General features: G+C 35.8%; 5 protein-coding genes across 5 annotated transcripts; 2 read left to right on the forward strand and 3 right to left on the reverse strand.

Annotated features, from left to right (window-relative positions):
• Positions 1-499: 499 nt before the first annotated feature.
• On the forward strand, positions 500-4122 carry BMR1_03g01075 (conserved Plasmodium protein, unknown function; the record flags this gene model as incomplete). Its single annotated transcript, XM_021481897.1, has 3 exons — positions 500-3255; positions 3621-3772; positions 3794-4122. The coding sequence occupies 3 exons, from the start codon at positions 500-502 to the stop codon at positions 4120-4122; spliced, it is 3237 nt and encodes a 1078-aa protein (XP_021338481.1).
• A 741-nt stretch (positions 4123-4863) lies between these two features.
• Positions 4864-6435, reverse strand: BMR1_03g01080 (hypothetical protein; the record flags this gene model as incomplete). The annotated part of the gene is made up of 1 exon (XM_012793372.1): positions 4864-6435. The coding sequence occupies one exon, from the start codon at positions 6433-6435 to the stop codon at positions 4864-4866; it is 1572 nt and encodes a 523-aa protein (XP_012648826.1).
• A 1732-nt stretch (positions 6436-8167) lies between these two features.
• Positions 8168-9757, reverse strand: BMR1_03g01085 (Adaptor complexes medium subunit family; the record flags this gene model as incomplete). Its single annotated transcript, XM_012793373.1, has 1 exon — positions 8168-9757. One exon carries the CDS (start codon positions 9755-9757, stop codon positions 8168-8170), a length of 1590 nt encoding a protein of 529 aa, XP_012648827.1.
• Positions 9758-9964: 207 nt separating this feature from the next.
• On the forward strand, positions 9965-10942 carry BMR1_03g01090 (hypothetical protein; the record flags this gene model as incomplete). The annotated part of the gene is made up of 1 exon (XM_012793374.1): positions 9965-10942. The coding sequence occupies one exon, from the start codon at positions 9965-9967 to the stop codon at positions 10940-10942; it is 978 nt and encodes a 325-aa protein (XP_012648828.1).
• Positions 10943-11753: 811 nt separating this feature from the next.
• On the reverse strand, positions 11754-14963 carry BMR1_03g01095 (hypothetical protein; the record flags this gene model as incomplete). The annotated part of the gene is made up of 1 exon (XM_012793375.1): positions 11754-14963. One exon carries the CDS (start codon positions 14961-14963, stop codon positions 11754-11756), a length of 3210 nt encoding a protein of 1069 aa, XP_012648829.1.
• Between the last annotated feature and the right edge of the window lie 106 nt (positions 14964-15069).

Here is a 15069-nt window from a genome sequence, read left to right on the forward strand (position 1 = left end):
AAACCATAACTTGCAAATATAGACACTGATTTATGTAGTGTAAAGATAGTGTGCCAAGTTATACATTAACGACTCCCTACATTATGCATGCCTCCTTGTAATATGTATTTAGTGATGTGAATATTGGCATCCTTTTGGAATGCAGAGACACATCATTTTAAACCATTTTTCATAACGAATAGTGTCAATTTACCAATTAGACGCAACTGCACAATTTACAACATTAAGAAAGTAACCACAAAAATAGCTGGCCAACACATTTTGTCGAAACGGCTAATAGTTACTATTTAAGATTGGATAAGGACATAACTCTGGCAATTCTTTCATTGATTATTGAAGCATATAGCACACATTAATAATTAACATAATTTCACCATAATCATCATTCAATGATATTTGCCAATATATAGATTATACATTTTAATATTCACACACATATACATATACGGATTAAACATAAGTATATACCGACATAGTTTGGTTCAATTATACTGCAAATATGATTAATCTGTCTACTGATGAAAACCTAAACTTTATAATAAACGTATTGGAACAGACTGTAGATGAATTAAAGTCCAATGTCAATCGATTGAAATTGTTTATAAATGTCAAAAAGGAAAACGCTTTATTGAATAAAATTTACAAGTATCTTTCAGAAACAGAAGGGTCGGAAATTATCAAGTTCAAGTTTCCACTGAAAATAGACAAATGCAATGTACCTTCCATGTACTATTCAGTTTTATCCGATAACAAACACGATTTAGAACTTAATAATATCACCAAAGAGCACAAAAATATCACTACAAAGACAGAAACTTCCAGAAGTTGCAGTCCAATTTCAAACCTTAAAAGTGCGTTGTTTGGCATTACTGGATTTTGTAACAATGCAAATTTCACCCCTGCAACAAATGAAGTCAATACACTCGAGCTGCCTGAACTTGAAAGACAGGTGGAGCCAATTGATGATGACGTTTCATCTGTTGAAAATTTTGCCCAGTTTAACGAACTTGGCTACCAGACTTTCTCAAAATTGAACAATTTAAGCTCTTTAAATCAACTAAGGTCGGTAAAGTCTGACTCATTTTGCACAATTAATGAGACTGATGTACTGAATTCATCGGGTACAGATGATGTCGAATTTTATAGCGAAAATGACGACCCACCCCTGACCAAAAGAATTATTCCAGATTGCATAATATTCAATGTTATGTATCAAAAAGAAAAGTTATTCTTGACCGAGTTTATTAATACCTGTGGGGAGGCCATTAGCACCTTCAATCGGATAATCAATGATACGAATAAATTCAAAATTGTCATCAAAAATGAATTGAAAGGTATTATGTCGGGATATAATATAAGGGATAAACAATGGAGCAAAGTCCGGGCCAATCTGATCAAAAATGGCAAATACCTGGAGTTGTGCTTGGGGAACTCAAAGGGCCCTTATAAAATTGAGGGGGATACACCAGGTATTGTCAATGGGCTTGGCGTGAAATCCATTCTGGCCTATATTCGCTACACCAATATTGAGCGGGAGTGGCAGCAAGTTATAAGAAAAGCCAAGGTCTTCATAATGCAACTGGGGCGATCATTTTTTAAATTGTTCAATGACTTTGTTAAGTACTACAATGATAAGGTATACAAGCCATCTTGCAAAATTCTCAAGCTATTTGCAGCTCTAGCAGAGCGTAACGAGCTATATAGTATTCATAGTACGTTTAGTGATGACATATACAACGAATCACTTATAAAGACCTTATCAAAGCAACACATTGAAAACATTACCAAGCTACGAAAGTTGAGGACGCTGCTAGCCAAATACTTTGCATTACGTTCAGAAAAGCTGGGAATTGAGTCGCATCTTGGCTCAACCATACCCTCATTTCCCGTCGCCGGTGTTGACATATCATTCTTCTTCTTTGGCCTGCATACCTACTACAAATTGCACAAAACGAATCTTTCAGAACGTAGAGATAGAACACTTAATTCTGTTACGAACTCTCCCCAATTATCATCTTCCAACTCGTCTTGTGCCAATAATGCTACTTCAAATGCTAATAGTCAACCTTGCGCCACTGTGGCGGAGTTACCTAATTTCAATGAATTTGGTCAATTTCCCCCCTTTGTCAAAGTGCTTGTTGATGTAATGAAACCTTTTAAGGAGGTTTTACCAGACGACTTAACCAAAATCCTCAATCAACTCAACAAACCAAATGAACATGACAATGGGAAGAAAGATACAACAAGTGAAGAAGCTGAGACAGAGGCAAGTGAAACTATGGATAAGATGGCAGCGAATGCCTTAGGGTGGCTGGAAACGAACGATGATACTACCCACGCTGTAAATTGTGTGGGCATGCGCTTGGTGAATAAGTGGCTAGATAAAGCCTTTTACAACATTTCCAACAACGCTCTCGGGGATAACGTGAAAGAATATTCTAAGTGTTATAAATTCCAGGCTATTGCTAGATTGTGCTATCATCATAGTTACTTAAATATGAATTTCAACAAAGGGGATATCGTCAAGGTGTATGAACCGGTGGGGGATATTTGGTGGGGAAGTTTTAAAGGTTTAGATGGGCCTTTTCCAGCAAAATGTTTGGACACTAGATGGATAATGGGACTTCAAGTAGATTATGAGAAGAAGACTGAGTTAGATGTGTATATTACGACTCCAAGTGATGATATTGCATACCCTAGCGATATTAACGATGTTGGCATTTCATTGTTTGACAAATTTAACATACCTGAAAATTGCCTTGGATCATTTCCTTGTGCTTTACACAAAAAAATCCTTTTACAAGGTAGGTTATATATTTCAAAGAGCTACTTAGCCTTCAGTTCACACTTCAACGATAGCACATTGTTTGGTGAGGCAACAATTCTAACTGTACCAATAGCTTCCATTAAAAATGTCAGAAAGGGCAGCAAAAAAATCTTTTCCCAATCTATAGAGGTGGATTGCGTCCACAATGTTTATATATTTTCATCTCTCATTAGTCGGAACAAGGTACTGGACTTTATCAATTTGTTGATAAAGTTGAAGTCACCAGAAGTCAGTAATAAAATGAATTTGGTGTACGAACCCAAACCAAATAACGTGAATTTGATTGTTCCCGACGAATTAAAGAAATTTGATCTGTTTAAAGATGGTTACAACCAACTCGAGCACATGGCTTTTTATCTAACAACTCCCATGCTCATTGAGGATGTTTTCAGCCTCCTTTTCGATTTATCCCAGCCGCCTCACCGCAGGTATGTTAATTAATTGATTTATCATGGTAATGGCATTCATAATGTTCTTTTATTTCATAAATTTACTCCACGCCGGATGTTTTGTATTGATTGATATTTTAAAAAGTGTTCGGACATGGATCGTTATATGCTGATTAATTGTAGAATTTGCAATTTATTCAAAAATATAGAATTACACGATATATAGCTTATTTTACACCTAATATATACCAATTGTATAGTAATTACTTTCTATTGTTTAAAATTGTCTTTTCATCGTCCAATGTGGTTGTTGTACATAAAAATGACAATTTAATGTTTTATATAAGTGTACATGCTATAAAACCTTAGCTTTATCGCTTCTGTTATGTTTATTGTTAATTTAGCGTTCGAGAGATGTTGAAATACGACAATTTTTTCTATTCTGTGGAAGATGGGATAAAAGTGGACGCTCTTCAGGATTCTGATGGATTGAAGATCAATTTTACCAGCATATCACCCAGTGTCACAAAGAGGACGCTATTTTATTGTATAGAGGGTGAGTAATATAGTTACGTAGTCAAGCAAAGTTCTTTTAATCAGATGTTGGGTGTACCAACCAAGGGCAATGTCATCGAGACTATTACCGTCTACTTTATTGACGATTCAAATGTTCTAATTGAGAGTGATACCAGAATATCAGGTTTACCATTTTCTGATTCATTTCACAATAAGTGGCATATTTTACTTAAGAGTCAAGGGCAGATAACCTCCATATCGGGGTATTACCAAGTTTTCATTGACCACTGGATCCCATTCTCTAACAAGGTTTTGAATGAGGCACAGAGTGGTGTTAAACAGGCTTTGGAATGCTTTGCGGATTCTTCTTATCAGAAAATGTCTACTTGATACGTATTGAAATACTATGTTTGTTTTAATGCCACTCCAAAGTGATATGGTATTGCAATATTTGATTATTTACCTATATACAATTTTTACAATCATTGATTCAGTATATTTACCTAACAATGTATCCAGTTTTTTGTAATAACAAAATTTATTAGTGTGTTAAAATGTTATGTCTAGATTTTCTGATCACTGGCCGTGGTTAAATTATGGATCAAGTATAATGTAGTGCCGTGAGATGAATTCTTTTTCATCTCTGGTTCTATTTATGTGGGTTAATTGGACACTATTCATATCAAAACGCTTCAATTGTGATCTAAAATTGATGACCAAATCACCCTTGAAGATTTTGGAATTTTTACAAATGGCATACCACAAAACCCGATTTATGTATTTATAAATAATTTTAACCAGCATGAATGACGCATTCTGCGCTATTCTGTTTCTTTTACATCTATTGGTTTTATAAATTAGTAATCACCTTGTATAGATAGCTTTTTTTAATACCATGACATACTTATCAAATATTGTCACTAAAGTTTTGTTGGCACTGTTATGTAATGGCTCATATAGCTTGACTGCATTAGTTACTTTGCTAATTAATTTGTTTGCCTCCCTAGTTGGAAATCATAAACTGTTCAATATGTAATACGGATGAGTGGAGGATAACAATGAAAATAGATCTTTTAGTTTCAATGCCAATAAATGTTAAAAAATTGCACAATTGGACAAGTCATGCGACATTCAATGCTGTTTTCGTAACTTTCTGAGTTTATCCTGTTTTTCAACTTGTCGATATACCATTCGATGCCTTGTCTTGAAGAGGTAGAAAAATATACCACCAAAGGTCCTACTCTTAGTTATACCATCTAAGTCATATTTCATACCACATGAGTGATAAATTCTATTTGTATCCTGGAGCAACGATTGGATCTCCTTAGTACCAATGATTTCAATTATATTGATCAATCTGGGCAGGCTGTGGATAGGCTCATTAATGGCACTAAGTATCGATTCTCCTAAGGCTCTAGTGAAAGATGGGGTTTTTATGTCATTAAACATTGAATTTGTTGATAGTGGACTTATAAGATTTATTTTACCTTGGTTATAATTGATTGGTACAGCTATATAAACGCACTCGGTAATATCAGCGATATCCCACCTTTCCATATCAACCTTTCTGCGCTTAACTGGCCCACACTTATCCATTAATTGGCTGGTAAGGTGAACATAACATAACCTTGGTAAGGGATTGCGGGTTGACTTGTATAGTAAATCGATCGTGACAAATGGGAGATTTGTTAGTTGCGATAAATGGATTAGATCTGGTATATTTTGAGACCTTGGTAACATCAATGAAACATTATTACTCACAGCAGCTGCTTTAGTCACTACACTTTTGATGTCTATCGATGTGATGTACCTAAGGCGATACGTTATAGTTGTTTCTTTGCATCCGGGATAATTGGTGCTACCCCAAGGTGGAGATATTATAGTCCACGAAAACTTTTGTTTTAGCAGCTTATCAAAGGGAGGCTTAGTCACATCAATTCCAAAATCCTTAAAGCTTTGGGGATCATTGAAATTTATCGAATCTAAGAAGGTTGTGATATCGGTATTTACAACAACAGCACGATTGTCCAATCCATAAACTTTCAGGTTGTGTTTACAAATTTCACATCTTTGAGGTGACAATTCGACTCCAATACATATGAAATTTGCGGCTATAGGAATTAAATTACCGCCAATACCACAAGTACAATCTAGAACATATTTTACATCACCATTAACGCAGTCAGATATAACATTAGCATTACAATCATCAGTGTTGTTCGCGGTGGTTGCCAAGTCATTAACATCTGTATTGAAAGTATGCCCATTATTTATATCTATATTTTTAATGGTACTTGAATTTTTTGAAGTGGATCTGATAGAGTTTAAGTAGAACCTTTGTGAAATAAATTCAGCCTCCACATCCAAGGAAACATCGTTTACTGCTTGATCATCCAATTTAATATCATTTTTAAACCTTTTCAAAATCTTATCTTCCCTCCAGCGTGAACCTTTAGACTTTATGTCTCCATAGTCGAGAACGTATCCCAGTTGGCCAAGCACAGCAACGCTATAATCACATTCAGTTGTTTTTGGTGCATAATTTTCATTTTTATGACTGTCAAAAACATCTTTGTGATTATCTACTATATCTTCACAAGATTTATCAATTTCATTATGATGATTCCTATGTATTATCAAGTGGTAGGAATGTTTTTTCACATGATCCGCGCGGAACAGTGGTAGAGATGCATTTGTATCCATTGTGATCGGCGATTTTTCAAACTATTTATATGTATTGTGTCAAAAATATATGATATAGCCCACGTTATGGACACATAATATAAAGTCATGGCATAATTGTAGGGTAATCAATTACACGTAGATGATATACTGATGTTGACATTGGTGATAATTTTAAGTGAATTGTTCATTTAGATATTTTTGCATGATTTTTAATGTTATTTAACTTTTAACTCTGTAATTTGTTACATGGTGCCACTATTTCCAGCTTTTATTGGTGGAAATCAATTAAATTGTTATTATCCTAATGTTATAGTCATGATTCTTATAAATGAGTTTAGAATCCAAATTAAATGTTAAAATTTCATCAAAAAGTATGTTTAATGTGTCCTATATTATATATTTGAAAATAAATGATTTACATACAAACAACTTAAATGATATAATTCCGGCAGGTGCCTATCTCGTACTTTTTATATAAATAATTTAACTACTTTTTGATATCCTTGTTCTATGAATTTTTTATAAAACATAAATAATTTTAGTATCTGCAAGTATGATTAGTACCATCTCTTTTGATAGTAGTATATTTTAGACACAATAATCAGTACTTTGTGACCAATAGACTAGTGATTTTTGTGTTAAAGTGTCATAGTCGGCAAACATTATATTAGTGTAATATATTGTAGATGATCTATTATTTATTGTCATTTATATTTTCTAACTAATTTTAATGGTTAAATTGAACCACATGTCTTTGATTTTGAAATAAATATAATTTAAGTGCAAGTGGAGTAATAGTTAGCTATGACTATATATTATTTATTATGATTGATTATTGGTTTCAAGTATGTATGCAATATTTTTTAATGTAAATATGTGTATGATCAAAAACAAAACTATAACTTGAGATATATTTATATTTGTGTATATTTATGTGCCAAACATATAATCATAATAACAATAACTGGGATTCCTAACATATTTCTATGATTAAATATTTTAATAAGTTATTAAAACATACAAATGGTTATTAGCTGATACTCGGTGATGATATTTGACCCTTTGTAATATTTAAGTGATATAATACTAAAATTATAACAGTAAATCGTTTACACTAAATAATTAATTTATATTAGGGTTTCCAATAATTGTTCTAGATCATTTTTTTTCTGACAAATAACACTAGTGCCCTAAGAAATAATGTTACCCAAATATATATTCAATAACAACAAAATAATCCATAGATGTTAGTTACTGGTCTATTAGTATGAATGAAAGCTGTATTATCACTTTTAAGACTATTAAGATTAAGGAAGAGATAAAACAAAATGCCAAATAACCGCTCATAATAATATACATTACTTAAACATACATAGTTCAAGCAGTATTAATGAAGAAATTATATATATGTGAGAAAGGAGATTTTTAAATAACAGGCACAACATTAACAATTATTTATAAACACATATATAAATGTTATACTATTGCATAGATCGGTTAAATACACATATACTATTTATTCAAGATAATTAAATAAAGATCCTAATACATATCATACAATTGAATTTACATGTACGATATTACTATATAAATAAACTAAATAACATTTGCAAAGTATAACAACTAGATATATCTGTGTAATGTGTAGGCACAAAAATTAAATAAACTCCATTATAGGGTTTTTTAGCTCTTAGCAAGTACTAAAGAGCTATACTAGCGATTAATAATATTTATTACCACACCACGCGGATTAGCGCTTGATATGTACGTGGTAATTTCCCATAGTATGATAATTTATGCGTTTGTTCAGTTTGAGGCCAATTTTTTCGGTGGAATCGATATTTTTGATGAATATACCACTGGGAGCATATCCAGCAATTTCAAATTTAACATGCAGTGGCAGCTGCTTCCACTGTGTACCAATCGGTGAAGCGGTAAAGTCAGTTCCACAGCGCATAGTCAACTCTTGCTCTCCGCATAATTTTTTAATCTTCCACTCCACAACGTTTTTAGACATTTCTACCTTTGCGTTACCCGTGGAAACATTGTAAATATCTACATTTTTCGAGCTTGGCGGAATTGGTAACGTAGCTACTATGCCAGTACCCGTAAGTTTTTTACCCAGCAACCATTTTATAGTAATTGCATAGTCTAGATGGATTGAGGATCTCTTGTGCACCACTGCAGTGATTTTAAGAGGGTGAACAATTTTGTCAGTGGAACGATATGTGAAGAGTGTAAATTGGCCATCTGGAGGGATGAAGCATATACAGCCAGTGTAAGCAGAATTTAATTGTACACTCTTGTGAAATTTTACATGTTCAAATATTGTATAGTTACGTGAAGATTCTGGCGAGGGAAGTTCTTTGCTAGGGAGGGTATAAATGCCGCCATAGCTGATATTGTCAACTGAAAAGTTGGCTCCCAATGTCAATTCTGGAGATCCAGATATATAACTGTTAACTTCAAGATTACCAATTATATGGCAGTCAACTAGTGACCCAGCCAGGTTGTAATATACATTTAGCACTTCCGATACTGTAAGGATTATTTCATTCTTCCTATAGTCAAGACCGTAGATTCTCCAGGGAACCATCTCGCCAGTTGCCATGGCAGTACCCAGATTTAAATCAGCATCATGTTTACCACTGGTGTTACTTATAACATTGAACGAGGATGCATTTTTCACATGTTTAACATCAGCCCCTTTGAGTATAGCAAATGAAGTTGCAGCCAAGTAAGTCTGATTGAATGACTCATACGGATCTTCTTTTTGGACAAACAGTGGTGATTCTATAGGTTTTGGCTGCGGTGCGATGGGGAAATCGTTTGTGAATGAAGGCACATCGGGTAGATTTGGAATATTATCATCAGTGGGCGCCGAATACTGTACGAAGGAAGAATTGTTTAACAACAATCTGGCTGAAAACTCGGAGACTGAAAAGTTAGCTAAAGCCACCTTTTCCATATTCTGAATACACCCCCCATCAATTATCTCATCCATAATCTCGTATATGGTCAAAATGTTATTCATAACAGAATCGTTTGTCACTTTTTCCCCGACTACAACATGTATCAATTGCCGTAACTCTATTAAACAAGTTAGAGCCCTTGTGACATTCCCATTGTGTCTTACCACGCAACACAAAGTTAGGAAGTTTATGGAAACTTTGGCATAAACCCAGCGACGGTGGCGAATTGTAGGGACTTCCTTGTATTTGTCCGACAAAATTAACCGTTGGACGAATTCCGAAGCGTCTTGTCGTGTTATGTCATCCTTGTATGCACGATATAATAGAATATCCCCGCGTGGTGTTGATATAAAAATAGCCGAAATCATGACAAAGTAATCAAAAATATATTGCGAATAATCACATGAGAAGTATTTATTTACATGTAAACTTGATTTTTACATAGCTTTAATCGAAACTGATTAGTCATGCAATGGTGACCCCACCTGCTATATTATAACGTCAGTATAAAACACATTGTGTAAATTTATGCCACAAATAATCACAATTGATACACGGTAATATAGATTATCGTTATGGATGTAAACAACACAGTGAGATGGAACATCTTACTAAAGAATTCTATGAAACCTCTAATTGTTGGACACCGTGGCATGGGAACAAGTGTGGAAGGGGGAATTTCCCATTATATCGAAAATTCAGTTGAATCTTTTCTCAAATCATTACAAGTTGGCTGCGATGGAGTTGAAATGGATTTATTTTTGACTGGCGATAATCAACTTGCCGTAATCCATTGTAAAAATGAGGAAGGTGATATATCCGCAAATGTTCAGGATAAACATGGGCCAATTGAAGAATATGTTGGCGACCTATCTTGTTTATCTTTAAAATTACCAGAATCAATATCCAACTATGATCATCTGACGAACAAAACTCCGACGGTACAGACACTAACTGAGATACTTGATAACATATCCAAACAAATTTCCAGCGACAAAGCCTTTGTAAATATTGAGCTGAAGGGCAAAAAAAAACAAATAGGTCCACAAGTACTAGAGGTACTAAACAAATACCAACTGCCATTTTTGATATCTAGCTTCAACTATGAGTTTACTGAGATGGAAGGTACATTAAAAGAGTTTACACCTAAAACCGATATTTTGATTGATATAATTGGAAATAAAGAAGGGATTCCTTTGGGCCTGCTAGTAGCCCATTATGAAGGGATGATATACCTGAAGTTGGATACTTTATTGCAACTATCACACAAATACCAAGCAAAATGGTTAATTTTGGACCAAAACGTTCAAATCATCTGTCCAGAAACTAATAAACCCGTGAAGATATCATCAATTGCAGCTAAAAAATTCATAAGTAAAATTCACAGCAACCAACTTTACATAGCAATATACATGTCTGACCATGAAGACGATCATGAAACTATTATGGATTGCTGTACCAATGGAATGGACATGCTTATAGTCAACGAAGTTGTCAAAGCAATTGAAATAAGACAGGCTGTGTATGATAGCAAAACTAACATCTACTTTTAATACCGATCACACACGACTTACACCATTAATTGGCAGACACCACTATTGTCATTGAACATTATGAATCATATCTATTTGTACTATTATATGTGTGATTATCTTATTTACATGAAAATGATGAAACTAAAACTACATTCCTGGGCAATATCCGAAGCAGTTTGATTTGCAAATAATGATTATTTTTGTTATAATTTCTGACATAAGAAATGATAGTTGATTACTTTGTAATTTATTGTTTGGCAATTTGCAAATAGCTATAAATGTATATATTAGTAACTATAAATATTAGTTAACATTAGCATACACACAAATATATGAATAAAATTATACTACCAAATAAAATCTAGTTATTAAATGTTAATCAAATAGAAAGATACCCACGTCCAGTTATGTAAATGCTGTTATGGGTAGGAAAAAGGCATAATATGTTGCTTTGAGCGAACATGTGACTTACCTAGTTACACGGTTTAGACGCCAATTTATTTGTGTTATATACTTAAATTTATCAATCATACGTTTCATATGCCACCAGGTAGGTTGGTAAAATTTAACCTCAACATGATTGGTTGAGTTCGTTATCCAACGAATTAAATTTAACAAATAGAAATTCCTCCGTATCATAGCGCGACACACTTCCCCACGAAAAGCATATAATGAGACGCATCAAGACACAATGGAGTTTCAAATAAAGATTCCTAGAAACTAAACTATATATCTAGATATTTCGTTGTATGCTTGGCTATAATCAATACCAATAATTTACATCTTTTACATTTCGATAATATAAACAATCACACACTATCCGTGCTTATCACTGCAATTCTAGCTTTGTGAGAAAGTCCACCCCTCCCCGGTCTAGAACTTGAGCCCTAAAGGCACTAACACCCTGTAATGCATATGATACAAATTCCAGCGTCCGGCCAAGCGATGCGTACTCATTCAAAAAACGGTCGTACTTTACATTGAGTTCGTAAGCCTGGGCCATTTTAGAATCACTACGCATTACCAACTTGCCATTTTTACGTTCTGTTAGTATCCTGTCCTCTAAAAATCGTTCTAGCTCCGCCTCGTTAGGCATGGCCGAATCCTCGAGGGAGGAGCTGGTCCACTTTTCAACAACCTCCTTGATGAAATATGTGTATAGTTTTGTGGTAAGAGGGGCTACTAGGAGCATTTTGATAGACCAAAATTGCATTCTCATTTCCTCATATATAAGTTCATGCGGCGCCTTGGGTTTCCCACGATCCTGCATACTCTGCTTTCTCCTGTGCATGTTGACCCGTAGTTGATCAATGGCATCGGCCATAGGAGTTTGCCCAGGGGGAAGATCACAAAAGGTCTCCTCGAAACGGCGAACTCCCTCGAAAATATCTGGAGCCACTTCAAATTGTATAGAATGAGTTTGCTCAAAAATAGCATCCCTCATTGCCTTGGCACATGCAAGCGCCTTGGCGCAACAAAATTCCTCCAAATACTGCTCCAATTCCTCTGAAAATCGCACCGATTCGGTCAGATTTAGTAATCCACTATCAATGTTAGAAAATCTAATCCTCCTATATACCTCAGCCGTACTGGCTCGTAGTATACGCCTTAAGGCCGCAGCGCCAGCGCAGCTGGCCAATCTTACAGTATGTAAAATTGTCCCTCTCACATTGGCTTGCAATAAATCTGCAATCAAAGGCTCCCAATCTGCCTTATCCACGACATGTCTCACTGAGCGCATCATCTGAAATAATACATCGCTGCTAAATTGTTTGTCAGGCTCCAAATGATTTATTTGGAATTTAAGCCAGCGCGATATATGAGTCACTGAAAATTGGTTTAACAACCTAGAATTTGCCTGGGGCCCGGATATCATCTGTAGGGGCGTGGAAAAGTAGTATTTGGCATTGTTTGTGGCATCAACAAACAAATCCCTTAGCTTAACCACCATAAAGTTGGATTCAGATATCGTAGATTCTTCTGAATTTGTCGATTTACCCTTTTCTCTTTTTTGACCATTTGACGCCTTGGTGCTTAGATGGGCCTCTTGCTGGCTTACAAACAATTTGCCATCGCCAGCTGGATCTATATCATCGTTCTCCATATGAACAACAATATCCAAAGATTCCAGCGAGGGAGGAATTCCCAATCCATGATTTACAGGTTTGATAGGGTCTATATGTAGAGACTTGAGTTCATCGGGCAACTCATCGATTATTACCAATTTCAAGGCAATCCACCCATCTTGTCTAGGAACCCTGAGCCAGGCCTTGAATGGTGGATTGTACAGGCCAAAATTGGTCGTGGCAAAAGGTACAATTGGCACCAAACGCGATTTCTCCACCATCTTGTGCTGGATTCTGCTATTGGCAGATTCGTCCTGCGGATCGTTATAAAAGAACGCGACGTTAACAGATTCTCCTTCATAATAAGTATCAGTGTCAAAATTGCTGTTGGTTCCATCGTTCTTATAAAACTTATTATTGTCTTTATTGATACTGGACGTTGTAGCGCGACCGTCATCAGATTCGAAGCTGCTCTTTTCGGCGCGATAGAGTCCAAACATGAAGATCCTATTGGAACTCATTTCATAGCGCACGTTCTGATCGTTTTTCATCTTTGTCAAATCCCTGAGCTTCTCGTTGAAAATCTCATTTGAGCGACGTTGGATTTTGTCGTAAAAGTTTGGATCGTACATTTCGGGATGCGGAAAAAGCTGCAGAGCCAACTTATGTCCCTCGAACAGATTATCCTCGAGGTTACCGCCATATTTTGTAAGAAAATCCTGACCTCCATTGGGAAGCTTCATTATTGCATAATTTCCTGTCACTAGGTCTATCGCATTCTCCAATACCTGCCTAATGAAAATTTTAGTACACTCCCTCACACTTTGCGGAGATAAACGGCTAATCTTATCCTGATATATTGATAGTCTTTTTTCAAGGTCCAACTTTTTACGTATGAGGCGGCGCTCTAGCAATGCCAACTGGTTCATCATCATGGACTGGAATTTGGCATTCAGGTCCTTGAGAAAATTCTCCGATTTAAAATGGTTTACAAGAGTGGTAGTTGTTTCTCTGTCTCCCATGCTGTCAAACATTGACAGCATGTCCATCACCGCACGCTCGCCTGCAAAAACCTGTCGATGCATCTCCTTCTTGTTTGACACAAAATCCCCCTTCTCCTTCTGTTCTATTGACAGGGAAAATAATTCAAGAATGTAGAGAGGCAGAAATCCTCCCTTCGAATCTGGAACCATGCGCTTTTTGACTCTTTCCATGAGTTCCTTCTGAGTTTTGACATCACTCTTTTCATTCGAAATAAACTCCTTGGCGCGGGTTCCAACAACAAGGGTTTGTTTTGAGGACAAACCAAGCCCCTGTGGCTTTTCTGATAGTATAAATTCGCGAATGGACCAGGGCCAATTCGCTGGATCATCTGAGGCCTTTTTTACTAAAATGTACAAATCGTTAGGATTGCTTGTGACGTAGTGACGGACCACGGAGCGAGTAATTTCAGATCCAGCTTTGGAGTCGTCTTTTATTCCAGGGAGGTCAACGAATATGGCATGTACGCCGTTCGGGACAAATACCTCCACCTCCAGTTCATTGGATGTTATGTCATCCCCCATCCTTTGCATGTGATGGCGCATGGCCTCCTGTACTTGGTGTATATCCATTAGTTGGCCTCCAAACTTGCACATTATCCCAGAAGAATCATTTGATGGCCTAATTATCATAACTACTGGCTGTTTGGTGCCTGTATCTGAGGAGCTGTAACCGATTGGCCCGCCCATTATATAATCTAAGAGTGTCGTCTTTCCCATTGATTGTTGACCAAACACTACCAATCTTGGTATTTCAGCTTCAAGTCCTCCCAGTTTGAGCAATTGGTAGCAATTGAGATACATTACATTAGCATCTGTAGCCGATACTATGGCCTCGGCAAACCCTTTGGCAGACTCAACCACTTCTTGTGACATGGAGAATAGATCTTCGAGTTTGGAGCCCTGTTTAATTTCATCTTCAAGTTTAGCCATTTTCACATTTAAATTATCTTTACACTTATTGTAACTGATGCAATGAATGTGAATGTAATAACTAGTAAAATCGTGAAACTCTGGTCATTTGTAACTATGGTATGGA

Source organism: Babesia microti, chromosome III, assembly GCF_000691945.2.
Source record: "Babesia microti strain RI chromosome III, complete genome".
NCBI classification, from domain to species: domain Eukaryota; phylum Apicomplexa; class Aconoidasida; order Piroplasmida; family Babesiidae; genus Babesia; species Babesia microti.